The sequence below is a fragment of the Ceratotherium simum genome, chromosome 6 (assembly GCF_057802395.1).
Source record: "Ceratotherium simum simum isolate JZ-2026a chromosome 6, ASM5780239v1, whole genome shotgun sequence".
Lineage (NCBI taxonomy): Eukaryota > Metazoa > Chordata > Mammalia > Perissodactyla > Rhinocerotidae > Ceratotherium > Ceratotherium simum.
Genome location: NC_141905.1, coordinates 39932112 through 39947094, shown reverse-complemented (window position 1 = coordinate 39947094; position 14983 = coordinate 39932112). Strand labels below are relative to the sequence as shown.

The 14983-nt window shown below is 40.0% G+C and overlaps 1 protein-coding gene across 9 annotated transcripts in view; it reads right to left on the bottom strand.

Annotated features, from left to right (window-relative positions):
* ANK3 (ankyrin 3) overlaps positions 1–14983 on the bottom strand; it is a 511319-nt gene that overhangs the window by 92545 nt on the left and 403791 nt on the right. For all 9 annotated transcript variants that reach the window (XM_087432174.1, XM_087432165.1, XM_087432166.1 and 6 more), the window contains one exon: positions 10643–10745. In XM_087432174.1, coding sequence (XP_087288300.1) covers positions 10643–10745 — 103 coding nt within the window. The remainder of the gene's footprint in view (positions 1–10642; positions 10746–14983) is intronic.

The window sequence follows — 14983 nt, the reverse complement described above, 5'->3', positions numbered from 1 at the left end:
TTTGTGCTCTTAGAAACATGCACTGGAGACATTAATTATTGAAACAATGAATTATATCACACAAAAAGGTATCACCGCCATCATGTAATATTTACGGAGGCTGGAGTGTGCCAGCACCTGGGGATACTTCCCTTTGGGGCCTTCCTAACCCCTTTACTCTTGCAAGTCCTTGCCACTCACTGAAACTTTGTCATTAACACAAATGAACAAATGTATAATGGACAAATATACTTGTTCAAAACAATGAGCCATATGTCCCAATATTTGTCACAGGTTTTTTGTTCCATAGAGGTTTACATAGGTTTATGGGCAGACCTAACAATTTTAATAACCTAAATACAGACAAACAATGCTCTTCTTATAGTGCATCCATCTAAATACAAAAGAAGGCAATTCAACTGAATCTATGGTTTTTATAGAAAGAGACTGAATTGGTAGCTTCAGTTCTAAGCTACCTGTCTCTGAATACTTGTTTCTACAGACTAGTGTTTACTTAAAACTGAAATGTGAAAACTGACCTGTTGACTTATTTTAATAAACAATATGAATTTAAAAATGTTCTGACATGTTACTGTGTATGGAACCATGGTACCACCAAAAAGCTTTTCTTCCGTTTGGTTACTGAACAAATAGACATCTAAGATGATGACTAGGACACTACATTTGATGATGGGAAAACAAGACGAACTGGAGTTAGCTCTTAAGTTTCCCACAGCAAGCAGGGGTGTTCCCAGGGTTTTATGGAGAAGCTTGGCTTTGAAGTTGAGTCACAGACTTGGATTCGAAAATTGCCTTTGCCACTTGTTAATGGAGAACGCTTCTTTCCCACTCCTAAGTTTTCCATTTTGGAAAGGCAACTCCATTGTGTAACTGAAGGCCTCTCCCTGTCCCTTTATAAAATTCACTTTGGCCCTGGAAATGCAGAGTGATTTATCTGAGTGCTAGCTTTGGGAAAGGTAGCTGGGAAGGCTTTGCTCAGATCCAGTGTTCATTCTCTTGGGCCTGAGCTTGGTCACAGGGAGCAGACATCCTCCTCAGCTCCCCTAAGCCTACCTCTGTGAGGGGCATGCCTGCCCTGGGCCGGCGATGCTGGCCACTGGGTAGGGGCTCTGCCTATTTCAGGGGTTCAGTTAGCAGGCCCACTTGGCTCAGACACTAAGCCAGCCCTCAATCTGGCCTCCATCAGGAGTAGAGGAGATATTTTGCTTTTGACCTTTTCTTATCTTTATTCACTGAAAGCCCCTTTGTAAATGCCCCAACTTTGCTTGCTGCCTTTACGATCCTTAGCGTGTTTCTTAACTTTTCCCAGTCTGTTTCTTTATTTTAAAGTTGAGAATTGGTTGAGATGGAGATTAAACGAAAATGGACATCAAAAATCTGGTGCCAATGACAGTGTTGGCATGGAATTATAATAATGCCTCCTTACATGTGTAAAGTCTCTTCTACTTTTCAAAGGATTTTTATTTATAGTAGCTCATTTTTAAAAATCTGATAATTTATGGCAAAAACACAGCAAAAACAAAAACATTCCAGTGCCAGCACTGGTCCTTCACAGTTATATGCACAGGACGTGTCTATCAAATCAATGGAGCCTATTCAGTTAGAAGAATGCACCTTAGAAATGCCCAGGGGTTATTCACTGACTCAAAAACATTTAAATTCCCGTGTTAACAACAATACCACAACTTTCTGTGTATCAACTCAATCTTAAGGACTGTCCTAGGCCTTTACATTCATTTGTTCTTTGAATCCTCAGAACCTAGTAGCCCCAGGAGGTAATATTACATCCACTTTACAGATGAGGAAACTGAAGTTCAAAGAGAGACTTCAAAAATTTGACAACACAAAGTCAATACCCAGCACTGGGTGGCTTTAGTAGAACACTATGTTGAGGAAAAATTCACACTGACTTAATAAGACCTTTTACTCCCACGTCAAAAAAAATATGAATCCGCACATCATTTTTCATCTTGGAAGTGATGCCAAGGATACTATTAAAATCAAAATGCACATTATTCAATAGAGTGCAAAGCCTGACTAATGATGATGTCACTGTCTCCTAGAGCGTAATACTTTGCAAAAATAGTTTTTCACGAGCCCTACTCATCAGAGGAAAGAGGAGAGCAAGTTCACACTGGCCTCACAAATGAGGACACACCTAAATGCCCAGGTCTGGAAATAAATGTCCAGGCATGGAAGAAAAGAGGCAGGAGGCAAGAAAGTATTTGGAAAGAAAAGAAAGGGAAATCCAGTTAACTCCAATAATAGACAATTCTCTAGGCTGCCGAGTGTCAACCCCAGTGTTGGATGAGACCAGTTAAGGTCCTTGTCTGTCAGCTCTGCTGCCCCTGGGAGCCAGCATGAGGTGGTCCTGAAGATTAACTGGTGGCCTTGACATGCTAATGTTAACGGCACCAGGTAGACCTCACAGTAACAGGTCACATGCAAAGCCCAGTGCATCTAATCTGAAAAACAGAGAATAGAATGGTGGTTACCAGAGACTGGGGGGTGGAGGAAAAAGGGAGATGATGATCAAAGGGTACAAACTTTCAGTTACAAAATGAATAAATTCGGGGCCGGCCTGGTGGCGTAGTGGTTAAGTTTACGTGCTCTGCTTTGGTGGACCGGGGTTCACAGGTTCGAATCCCGGGTGCGGACCAGGGCATCGCACATGAAGCCATGCTGTGGTGGCATCCCACACACAAAACAGAGGAAGATGGGCACAGAGGTTAGCTCAGGGCCAATCTTCCTCAGCAAAAAGAGGAGGATTGGCGACAGATGTTAGCCCATCTTCCTCACAAAAAAATAAATAAACAGAAATAAAATGAATAAATTCCGGAAACCTAATGTACAGCATGGTGACTGTAGTTAATAATAATGTATTACATACTTGAAATTTGCTAAAAGAGTAGATCTCAAGTGTTCTCACCACACACACACACACACACACACACACACACACACACACAACAGGTACTATGGGAGGTGATGGATATGTTACTTAGCTTGATTGTGGAAATCATTTCACAATGTATACATATATCAAAACATCATGTTGTATACCTTAAAAAAATGATTCTATAAAAGAAAATCTGACTCAAGCAGCAAAATAAAAATCAAAGGCTTACTAACGCAGGTCTTTTTTTTTCTCTCAAGTATTTCTTTCCTTGAGGTCAACTATCATTACCGCTAAGACTTATTTGAGACTAGAATATAAACCATAAGGAAGTAGGGTTCTTTGAAATTTCCACATCTTACTGATTGAAGATAATTTAGCTCCCAACTTCAACAGAAGAACGAGAACCAAGGTCAGGGCGAAAGCTGAGGGTGTTAACACATCAACACCCAGCCCCAGCTGTCTAAACGAACCGTGCTACCTTAAGTCACAACACCAACCTCTCGGCCTTGAAAAACATCTGTAATCTTGCCAACCAATCTGCGAGAGGTGTTGAGTGGATCACCTGAGTAATGCTGGCAAAGCACTTTGAGGAGAAAAAGCAGCAGATTAAATGTCACCAGTCAAAGGTGCTTATCTTCCAGGGGACTATCTCTCGCAAATCTTTAATCCCAGGCTGGCTACCTTCTGCCACCATGCACATTTCTGAGAGCCCCTTAGAAATTCGCTTAAATGAAAGAAATAGGAAGGTTACCCTGCTGGTGTGGGGAAAGAGGGAAGAGGGTGGAATGCGGTTGAGAGGTAGAAGTGGAAAGACTGACTATTAGCATAACCAGCCTTTTGGATTAGATATTCTTTTTCTATTACTGAGATAATTGAAAATTGCCTAGGTCTTGGAAAAAATAAATGTGCAATTTCTCCTGAAGAACCCTCTAATTTGTACACTACTTGCTAGTACATCAAGTAGTACATAGTACAACATATGACTAAATATACAGGAGATCATTCTTAGCCTCAAAAAAGAGGCCGGGGCTGGCCAAGTGGCGTGGTGGTTAAGTTTGCACGCTCCGCTTCAGTAGCCCGGGGTTCGTGGGTTCAGACCCCAGGCACAGACCTACACACGGCTCATCAAGCCATGCTGTGGCGGTGTCCCACATTCAACATAGAGAACTGGCACAGATGTTAGCTCAGTGACAATCTTCCTCATGCAAAAAGAGGAAGATTGGCAATGGATGTTAGCTCAGGGACAATCTTCCTCACCAAAAAAAAGAAAAAAGACCAAGGCTAACCCAAAGGATCAGGAATCCTAGGCTGTGAGATAAATGAGAAGAGTTACAGGGTAGAAGATGTGACAGCTGCCTCAAGGTGCGCGGAGGCTATAATGAGGCCTCCAATAACTACAGAATTATCTCCACAGTTACCATTCAAACAGCCAGTGCAACTGTTTACACACTACTTTAGTCAAACCTTCTAAGCTGGTCACTACTTGAAGCCCTGCCACTCGTCCCCTTAGGCATAAACCATGTGGGCAAATCTGGTCTGAAAGGGGAAGTCTGCAAAATGAAAGCAATCTATCAGAGAGGGACAGGGCCATTCAGCTGCCCCGTCTCTCTTTTCATAGATGCACTGCACTGCCCCTATATCAACAGAACTGAAAGGAAATGGAAGGTGCTCATTCCTTAGCAACTGGCAAAGAACATCTTCCTAAAAGTTTCTGCTTGGAAACACTCTTAAATCATAGCTAATTTTCTTTTTATTTTATTAAAATTAGATTTATTTCTAGAGAGAAAGCATAAAATAATAGAATCTCAAGGTCGAATGGCACTTTAAGAGGCTAGAAGACTTTCTATGTTGCCCTTGATCTGTGGTTGTTCACACCGGGTCCAAATTAAACTGGCTGAAGACATTCCCTCCCCCAGGGGAGGGGGAGACTGAGATTAACTTACTGGTTTATATAGGTTTATTTAAGGTCTGAGTGGTACTAACTTCAGACACGGCTGAATCCAGCCATGCCTCACAAGAGGCAGGAATCGTTTGTCTTCACGTTCCACTTCCTGCAGTTTGGGTTTACATCATGTTTACAGCGTAGCAACACCCAAAGTCTGGACGAAGTCTCCAATTTGAGTCTCACTAGACGTACATTTTACATATCAGATGTAGATTTTACGTTTCTCCTAAAGTAATCACTAGTCCAGGAAAAGGAATGCTCCGAATGGCCACCCTTTGGGGTCCATCCTTGGAGGAGAGGGAGGGATGTCAGCCCCTTCTAAACTACATTGACTGAGAAATGGAAGGGGGTAGAAGTTTGAGTATCAGATCCTGTCACTGTCACATAAAGAAAGTGGAATGGGTGTACACAAGCAAAACCAGCCTGTCTCTGAGGGATTTCTGCTCTTCTCCCATCTTTGAATCACTACCAGAAACCATACTGAATTAAACGTTTCTGCCTGTGGTAGACATCCCCGCAGTAGGTCTTACAACTACTTCTAGGGTCATTCAAAGGAGGTGTAATTAATTGGTTAGCCTGCAAAATATTTTTGGACCACTATCATGCCTTTGACCTCATATCTATGTAAAGATCAAATATTTCCATTCCTTTAATGATGCCTTATATGCCATAATTTTTAGCATAATAATTTTCTTCATAATTTTCATACCTTGTTGCTGAATATAAGTTGTTTCTTTTAAAGCACATAAGAATGTATTATTAGAATCAGAAATAAGCATAACGAAGAACACATGTCTAAAGATCATCTTTCATGCCAAAAAATGGATAAACATGATGATACCACACCCATACTATAAATACTAACAAGCATGAGATCCTAGAGGACAGACTCTAAAGTCCTGGGGCTCTTTGCTGGATGCTTTCTGCCACTGAGCGACGCAGATGTACACTGCAATAGTGTTATAAGGAGGCAACCTGGGGGCTGGCCCTGTGGTGCAAGCGGTTAAGCACACGTGCCCCACTTTGGTGGCTCGGGGTTCGCAGGTTCGGATCCCGGGCATGCACTGATGCACCGCTTGTCAAGCCATGCTGTGGCAGTGTCCCGTATAAAGTGGAGGAAGATGGGCATGGATGTTAGCTCAGGGCCAATCTTCCTCAGCAAAAAGAAAAACAAAAAAGAGGAGGATTGGCATTGGATGTTAGCTCAGGGCTGATCTTCCTCACACACACAAAAAAAGAAGGCAACCTGGAGCCAGATGGCCAGTGACTCTGCCATTTACCAGCTGTGTCCCCTGGGGTGAGTACTTAAGCTGTCTGTGCCTCAGTTTCTTCATATTCTTAATGGGGCTAAGAAATTATCTCATAGGGTTGTTGTGAAATGCAAATGAGCTAATACTGGTAAAACATTTAGAATAGTGCCTGGCAGGTAGTAGGAGCTCAAAATTAGCTGTTTTCACCACCACCACCATAAGCATCACTACCATTATATCTCCTGATACTTATGGCATCTGATGAATAGTATTCCATTTATCTAAGGAGGACTGGCTGATCTGGATCATACACAGCAATTACATAAGACATACCAGACACTTGCTTTCGATAATTACATCAGAAGACATACAAGAACCAGTCTATTATACTCATCCTGCACAAGTGGGCTTCAGTTTAGAGTCATCCCTTTTCTTTATTATCTCCTATTTGTAAAGGAATGTTTCCAAGCACAGATGTTGCTCTAAGACAACTTGACACACACAAATCTGAGCTTATAAAACAAGTACATTAGATGTTGACTGACCCGTAGACAAAAAGATCCCAGCCAGACATGCTTTAAATCAGTGGTTCCTAACTAGAGGTACATCCCAGATCACCCAATGGAGCTTTAAAAAATACGCGCCCAGGAACCCAGCCAGGAAGATTCTGATTCTGTGGGCATCTTGTCTTCCAAAGAGCCACTGGTGATTCCAACGTGTGCCCCTAATTAAGAACTCTAACTAGTAGGAATCAGTGGCTTTCAATCTGGGTGCATTTAAAAATCCCACTTTCAGGCCCCACTCAGGACACTGAATCAGGAACTGAGCAATCGTCTTTTTAAAAGTTCTCCAGGGGAATCTCATGGGCAGTCAGGGCTGAGAGTCACTGCTTTAAATAATAAGATCTTCTGACATGCAAGACATGATTTATGTACATATACATTTTCAGAAGCCTATCTACAGGTGACTCTTGACTACAAGGTAAAGGGAGGGTAAAAGAAGAGGGCGTTCATGGATAACTCAATGTCACAGTAAAAAAGAGTCCCCTCTTGATTGTCCAGGGGGGAGCTAATAAGTGGTGAACAGACTAATCATGATGAAGGCACAGTGGGAATGGGGCTGGGCTGACTTCTCCAACACCCTTTCCCGGCTCTGGCCTCCACACCTGCTTTCACCCAGTGCAGGTTCTTCGGGACACGGGGGTGACAGGCCTGTGCTACTTATCCTGGGTCTCAACTATACTCTAACTGATTAATCAGCAGCAGGCTAACAAAGAGGCAACTATGCTTTGTATGGGGGAAGTCTACGCTTGTTGAAAAACAGAAGCGCACGGAGAGTTAATTTTTATTCATTTTCCACCTTTACTTGTCAAAGCAACTTGAACTGGGCAATGACGGCAGTTTTAAATCTGACAGTACGTCATGTATCATTGCTTTAGGAATTCTAAATATTTAAGACTGCTTGCATGTTTTCAGACAAAATCAATACTGTGCAAAAACTCTGTTTTGAGTTTTAGATATAGAGATTTGGAAGCATGATACAAATAAACTAATAACTTTTTGTCACTTCATTCTACTATAAAATGTTTATATGTTTTCTGAAGTAAATGCTGCTCATTAGTGTTGCACGGTATAACTAGACTCTTCCCTTTAAAGCCTCCCTTCTGAGGAATCAGCCGTTTCTCACTCTTCTATAATAAATGAGATGCTAGGGACTAAAAAAGTTAATACACCTCTTTCAGAATGTTTTCCCCTTTTCTCCAAGTTTTTATTTTGAAGGTGTTCAGACAAATAAAGTAGCTGAAAAACCTCTGTAAGGAATACCCATATACACTCCACCTAGATTCAACAATTAACATTGTGTCATATTTGCTTTCTTGCTCTCTCTATCCACACATACACACTTTCTTGGGCTGAACCGTTTGAAAATAAACATCTGACTTAATGATTACTTCATTACTGAAAACTTCAACATGCATACCCCTAGAATAGAGAGATTCCCCTGTATAGCTTCAGTACTGTTATCACTGCTCAGAAAATTAACAATTTCCTAACAGTATAGCCAGCATATTTTCAGATGCCCCCAATTGTCCCTAAAATGTCTTTATGCCTTTCATATCTTTTTTCAAATCTCTGGTGAATTTATCATGGAGTTATGTGGCCATGAGTAATGTTATGTGCTCATTAAACATACTAGTTCCACAAGGAATGCCTGTCAGACCATGGATTGTCTGTGGTCATTAAAGAAAGCATCTTCCTGCTTCTGCAGTTATCAACTTGAGATTTATTTGTTAAGGGTTCAAGATGTTCTAAGCTCTCCCTTCCTCTGACTGGTCTATGGAAGTCTTTGTGACGTCCATAGAGGTGCTTTTTTTACCCCCCAAAGCCCCAGTAGATAGTTGTACGTCATAGTTGCATATCCTTCTAGTTGCTGTATGTGGGACGTGGCCTCAGCATGGCTGGAGAAGCGGTGCGTCAGTGCGTGCCTGGGATCCAAACCCCGGGCTGCCAGTAGCAGAGCGCGCACACTCAACCGCTAAGCCACGGGGCCGGCCCGTCACAGAGGTGCTTTTGAAATTGAAGCAGCAACAAACTGAACAAAAGAACAACAGTTTTACCTCAAAAGTTCTCTTCATCTTTTATTTGTTTTCACAAATCCTTCATTCTGAGTAAATGCTGTCCCTCCATTCTACCTGAGTAAGCAGGTCTTCGTAGTAGCTAACAGGTAACAGCGTGAGAACCCTCAGGAGCCTGTTTGTAGCCTCGTAGCATCACAGACTTTTATATTTTACTTGAAAGTTCACGCGCAGAAATTGAGAGGTAGTGTAACTATGGCGGTAATAGTAGTGGTGATGGTGGTGGAGGTGATGGCGGCAGTGATGGCATCATGGTGGGGGTGGTGGTGGGGGTCACAGTGTGGTGGTAGTGGTGGTGATGGTGAGGTCATGGTTACGATGATGGTGGGGGGGGTCATAGTGATGGTGGTAGTGGAGGTGATGGTGGCAGTGATAGTGAGGTCATGGTTATGATGATGGTGGTGGGTGGTAGTAGTGGTCCCAATTTCAGGCCCTTGCCCCAAAGCAAGCATATATTCAGAAATATAAACCAAAATTAGGTTCAATAAAGGATGTGCTATTCCATTATAGAAGTAGGCACATGTTTTATACAAGAGCAAAACGTCACTGATACTCAACAAATCTCCTTTCACCTGCAATTTCATAAGTTTTCTGGGGTTTCCTTAGGGCATAGAGTATAACAGGCATTTCTACACTTGTAAGTGCTATCAATATGTCCACTAACATTTCAATCGGGAACATGAAGAGGTCAAGATTACCCAACTAGGAAAAGGACCACAAGCAACCAAGCAGAGAGTTCTTCAGAAAATCTCAACCAATACGTAGGCAACACCTTACACTCAAAAGCTCAGCTTCGCTATTTAAGACAAGTGCTTTCTCTAGTGCTCACACCCACTTAAACCCTGACATGCTATCACACCTATAACCTTTCTACAAAGGGTGTTTTTGTCTGACTAAACACTGAATAGCCACTGTATTCACCTCTGTAAGGCCTGCTTGCTAAGAATGTTCTAGAGAGTGTAAAGTTATAAAATATTTATTGTAGGTCCTTCTGAAGTACAATGTACATCTGTATATCTGGAAGTCAGCATCTACAGACATGTGGGAGTCCCAAAGGTCTGACTATCCGCTGTTAGACCTCTAACTTGACTATCACTTATTCATCTGTTCCAATTTACCTTCATTGTGCAGTGAATAAATAAGTCCATCATGATTTCACCAATTATTTACACTGTTTAAATATTATAAGCTGACTTCAAAATTAGTTTTATGGTCCAAACAGTTTTACCCATCATCAACTCATGACTGTGCACATTTAAAACTAGATACTGTGTATATCTAGACTAATGAACTATCCTGAGCCCGTAGGCAGCATGACCGTGTTGTCAGGACTTCTTGTATTAAACCAATATCTATTTAACCACAATTATTGGAAAGAAGAAATTGCACAAACATCAAAAGAACCTAGCAGAGATTCTGGTAGAAAGCAAAATACTATCTCATCTTGAGAAGGCCCATCATAGGCAGCTTTGAAGCTAAGGGATCAAAAACATGACCAATCTAATCTTTAACTACTTGCTAAAAACAATTCTAGCAAATTCCAACATGCAAACATAGTTTGTTTAGCAAAATCAAACATTCATGTGGATAATGTCAGCAGCTTTAGCTACCAATTATTAACTCTGTTTTTAAAAAATTGAAATAGATTTGACCTAGAAATGAGAAAGGTATCCATGCCTTTCCTAGGACTTTCTGAGTTCCTCTCTGTGGGATTTTAGGGATTCACCTGCAGACGAGAGGGATATTTCTGTTTATGGTACAACTGATTTTTTCTTTAACTGGCAGTACAAGAAGATTTACAAATGCAAAATCAAACATACAGAAATATAGTTTTTATCACAAGACAAAGAGCTTGATTCAGTCATACAAATGAAAGTTTAGCAATCAAAGAATATTTTTTTAAAAATGCATACCTGCTCTTTGGATGGCACAAGGAGTTCTTCAATCATCATGCTGTCCCGTGCATAGGAGCTTCTGTTCAAGGTGTAAGACCTATCCGAACTGAAGGAGCGGAGGCTGTTGTATTTACAGTTAACCATTCAAGAGTGGTAGATGATGATGAGATGAATAAAAGAAAATTAATGCATGCAGCTTTAAGAACAGGCAAGATGGCTAAAAATATCAACAAAAGTTGTTCTTGAAAAGACATCGTCAAAAATAAAATCCCTTACATTTGAGGAAATCTCTCAAGCTTAGACAATCTCATGATTGGGTTTTGTTTAAAATTAGGCCAATTGGTGAGAAGATGAAATGCATGAAAACTCTGAATGTTTAACTATGATAGTCGAACCAACATGACAATTGAGAAGAACCAGATGACTATAGATAATCTGATAACTGGAGAGATTTTTCTACCATAGGACCTTATGGTAGTCTCTTCTCTTTCTGGTCCATATCTGTCTAGCTTGCACTACTAAATGGAATTATGTCTGCTGTAAACGGATCTGTTTATAAGTCTTTGGGAACTAGATATGGGTTTAACCTATTGAGAACTCTGGTTTATAGTTGCTACTCATGGAAAACATCAAGAAGCAAGTAGTGTTATGAATACACCTCACGAGATCACCTTTGCCATCTTTCTAACCTTGAAAAATTCAAATTCCATGTCTGGTTATTTTGTCTTTCCTTGCTCTACTCTTTTCTTCCTTGTTCCTTCTACTGTTCTCCTTCTAGCCTCTCCAACGCCTCTGCACAGCCTCTGAACTTCCCAGAGTGCAAGCCCCCTGATGTCCTAAAGTGCCACTCACCACGTTGACCTCTAAACTAAACACCAATAGGGTGTAAGGGGTGGGTGAAATGGGTGAAGGGGGTCAAAAGGTACAAACTTCCAGTTATAAAATAAATAAGTCCTGGGGATATAATGTACAGCATGGTGACTATAGTTAATAATACTTTTTGTATATTTGAAAGTTGCTAAGAGAGTAGATCCTAAAAGTTCTCATCACAAGAAAAAAAAATTTTAACTGTGTGGTGATGGATGTTAACTAGACTTATTGTGGTGATCATTTCCCAATATACACAAATATCGAATCATTATGTTGTATACATGAAACTAATATAATGTTATATGTCAATTATATCTCAACTACAAAAAAAACTCAGTAGAGTAAGGAACCCTGGTAACCCTGCTCATATCCACATAGGACATGCAGGTAGACTGAGATTGCAGCCAATCTGAGCCTTGGCAGAACACCTTGTGATCCTCCAGGAACACAGAGGATGGAGGCTTGTGAGGAGCTGCTTTGAAGCCATCTCCCACTTGCCTCCCTATCTCACCTGTCACAGTAGACTGTCATGAGCTAGCTTTTCATTACTTTCTCTTTCGAATGAGGTCTGAGGCTTCCTGCCCCGCCCTCCTTGGAATAGAGCTGCAGAATATGAAACCACCTAGCTGCAGTCTAGAATAGTCTCCTCAGCAATGGGGCGTCCCACAACTAGCATGGTAGACATACAGCCCCTCTTGTTTTGGTGTTGTCCTTTTTGATGTTGGGGACAAGGACTGTGGGGAGTTGGCATCTGTCATTGCCTATGTAAGTAATAAGCTGTCTGAATTTAAACGTGGCTGCTTGATTCTTTACCAGTAGAATCAGTCAGACTTTGGCCTTGGCCTTGCCTTGTGTGTGCTTGACAGAGAAAAGAGCAAAGAAGAGGTAAATAAGGAATGATTCCTTGCTTGGCACAAAATGATTTCTTTGCCCCATTGCCTGCTATATTAAAGATTACCCAAAAGCAGGTATTTTTATATCAAGATACAGAGGCCCCTGAATTACAGGCATTATTCTAAGTGTCTACACAAATGCGTAGGTCCATCCTTTTAGGATTAGAGCCTCTGCTTTCACCAGAATCCCAGAGGGATCTGTGACCCCAAAAGAACCATCACTCTAGAGAGTCACTATTTAGTGTATTCAGCAAATATTTACTAAGTGGCTATTATGAGCAAGGCACAATATTAGAAACTGGATATAGAAGCAAAAAAAAAAAGTAAGCATTATCTGTGCACAGAGGAGCGTCCCTAGTAAGCCACGTGACTCTGACCACTTGCACAGTTGGGCCTTCTGCGCCCAATCATATGAAACAAAACTCTTCCTTTTTGTTCCTGTTTCAGTTGCAAACATTTTTTTCTGTTACTCCTGTTTCTAGCCCCTTACCTTCTCTCAAATACAATACAAGCTCCCTAAAAGCAGAAATTCTCTTCTACTTTCCAACTCAACACCGTCCAACAGAACTTCCTACAAAGATGGACGTGTTCTAAATCTGTATTGTCCAATACAGTGGCCACTGGCTACCTATGGCTACTGAGCACCTGAAGTGTGGCTAGTGTGACTGATGAACTGAATTGAATTTTATTTAATTTTAACTAATTCTAATGTAAATAGACTTATGTGGCTAGGGGCTATACTATTAGACAGTGCAACTTCTAAGTACTCAATGCAAGGTTCCATTTTGCCCCAGTGACGTGGTTTGAGAGGCACTGGGAAGCTCCATTCTCTGTATCAGACATTCGTTTCTTTAAATTATGGTTCCCATGGCATATGTTAATATTGGTGGTATGTGAGAACAGTTTTATTGTATATGTTAACAAACACTTAAAAGTTTAAAAAAAATTATTACATATTAATTTTAACTTTAGTCCTTAAATATATCTAAGATTTGTTGATACTTCTTAAACTTCCTCTCTTTCTTTTCACTTAGATATGAGTGCCAACTAAAGAACAGAGCCTAGAATTGGGACCTATCAATGGAAAAACCTAAAGATGTCTTCATTTTACACAATGTCTAAAGTTCCTGCTTCTTATTGTTCCAGAACAACTTACATTAGACAGATGGAACCCATTAAATCCACCAAGCTTCACTCTGAATTCTATACACTGAAGTACTTTCAGCTACTAAAATTGGAGATTATTTGCATGGGGGTCTAGAAAGCATTAAATTGTTTTTAACTAAGGTCAACTACATTATTTGTAGCCATCAGTATATCCTAAGTGTTAAACACAGGAAGTGTTAGAAAAACACATGCCTCAGAATTCTAGAAGTATACTAATGTCCCTAGCACAACTCAAATAAAACAACAACCAGCAAACAAGTAACCCTTCAAATCAAGACTTTTTCTTTAAACGCAGTGAAATTTCTTCAGTTACTTCATTTCATGCACTATACAAACTGTTAAGGGAAAGAAATTCCTCAAGTATTCAGTCAATTTTGCATAAGTAACATTTCTTACCATACATTTAGTTACTTGCTAATTCCCTCAGAATCACAAAACTGATATTCTAAAGCTGAGCAGAAAACAAGAAAGAAAAGCACATCGCAGCACATCACAGCACATCACATCACAATGCTGAAGAAAACAAAAATGAGACAATGAAGAGGGAAGGGCGGAGAAACACCGTAAAAGCGCCATATCCTCTTACCTGATCTTGGGACTATTTAAAGCATTTTTAGAAAAAAACAGGAGAAGTAGAAAGCAAAAAAATCAGACAGGGAAAAAAGAAAAAAAAATGTTATGGTTGAATGAGTTACACATTTAATGTATTCCTTTTTAAATGTTACACTCAGAATATTATACTTGGTAATACTCTTACCGTATTTTAAAAATATATTCGCTTTATATTTTTCTATATTTGCCTCTGAGCATAACATGCGTTGCCAATGTAAAAAAAATGAGTTACATATATAGCAACAAATGATAATGGTGCAATCAAAATTAGAAGTGTGAAAGCCTTAGAACTGTCTTGAGAAAAAATTATGAGACAATATTCTAGTTTCATATTTCACTGGATGGCAGCTGCTACAATTTTCTATATACAAATGATTGATTTACAAAATGTGTCTTTTATATGTCATCCAAGGAAGAAAAGGCTGCTAGTTATTGGATTACAAAAGCTATTAAATCTCTAAATAGAATTTTCCCTTGAGATCTTTTAAGATTCTGCATATTTTCAGTTGTAACGTGTTACTATCTGTGAGTACCTGAAATATTGCATATTTTTAAAAAGTTATTTTTCCCCTTCTTATTAATGACACCTGCTACAATAAGATTTTAAGACCTTTTATAAAGATATTTATAAAGCAAAAATTCTATTAAGTTACATGAGGTTCCAAATTCTATTAAAAAAAAAAGACTAACTTGAAGAAAAATCAATCCAGTATCTAAACTGGCCATACCATCGACATGGGAATAAACTCCGAGGTTTACTTTGTGGGAAGTGCCATTTACTATTAGACAATGAAACTTTTTACAACAGATCCTTAAA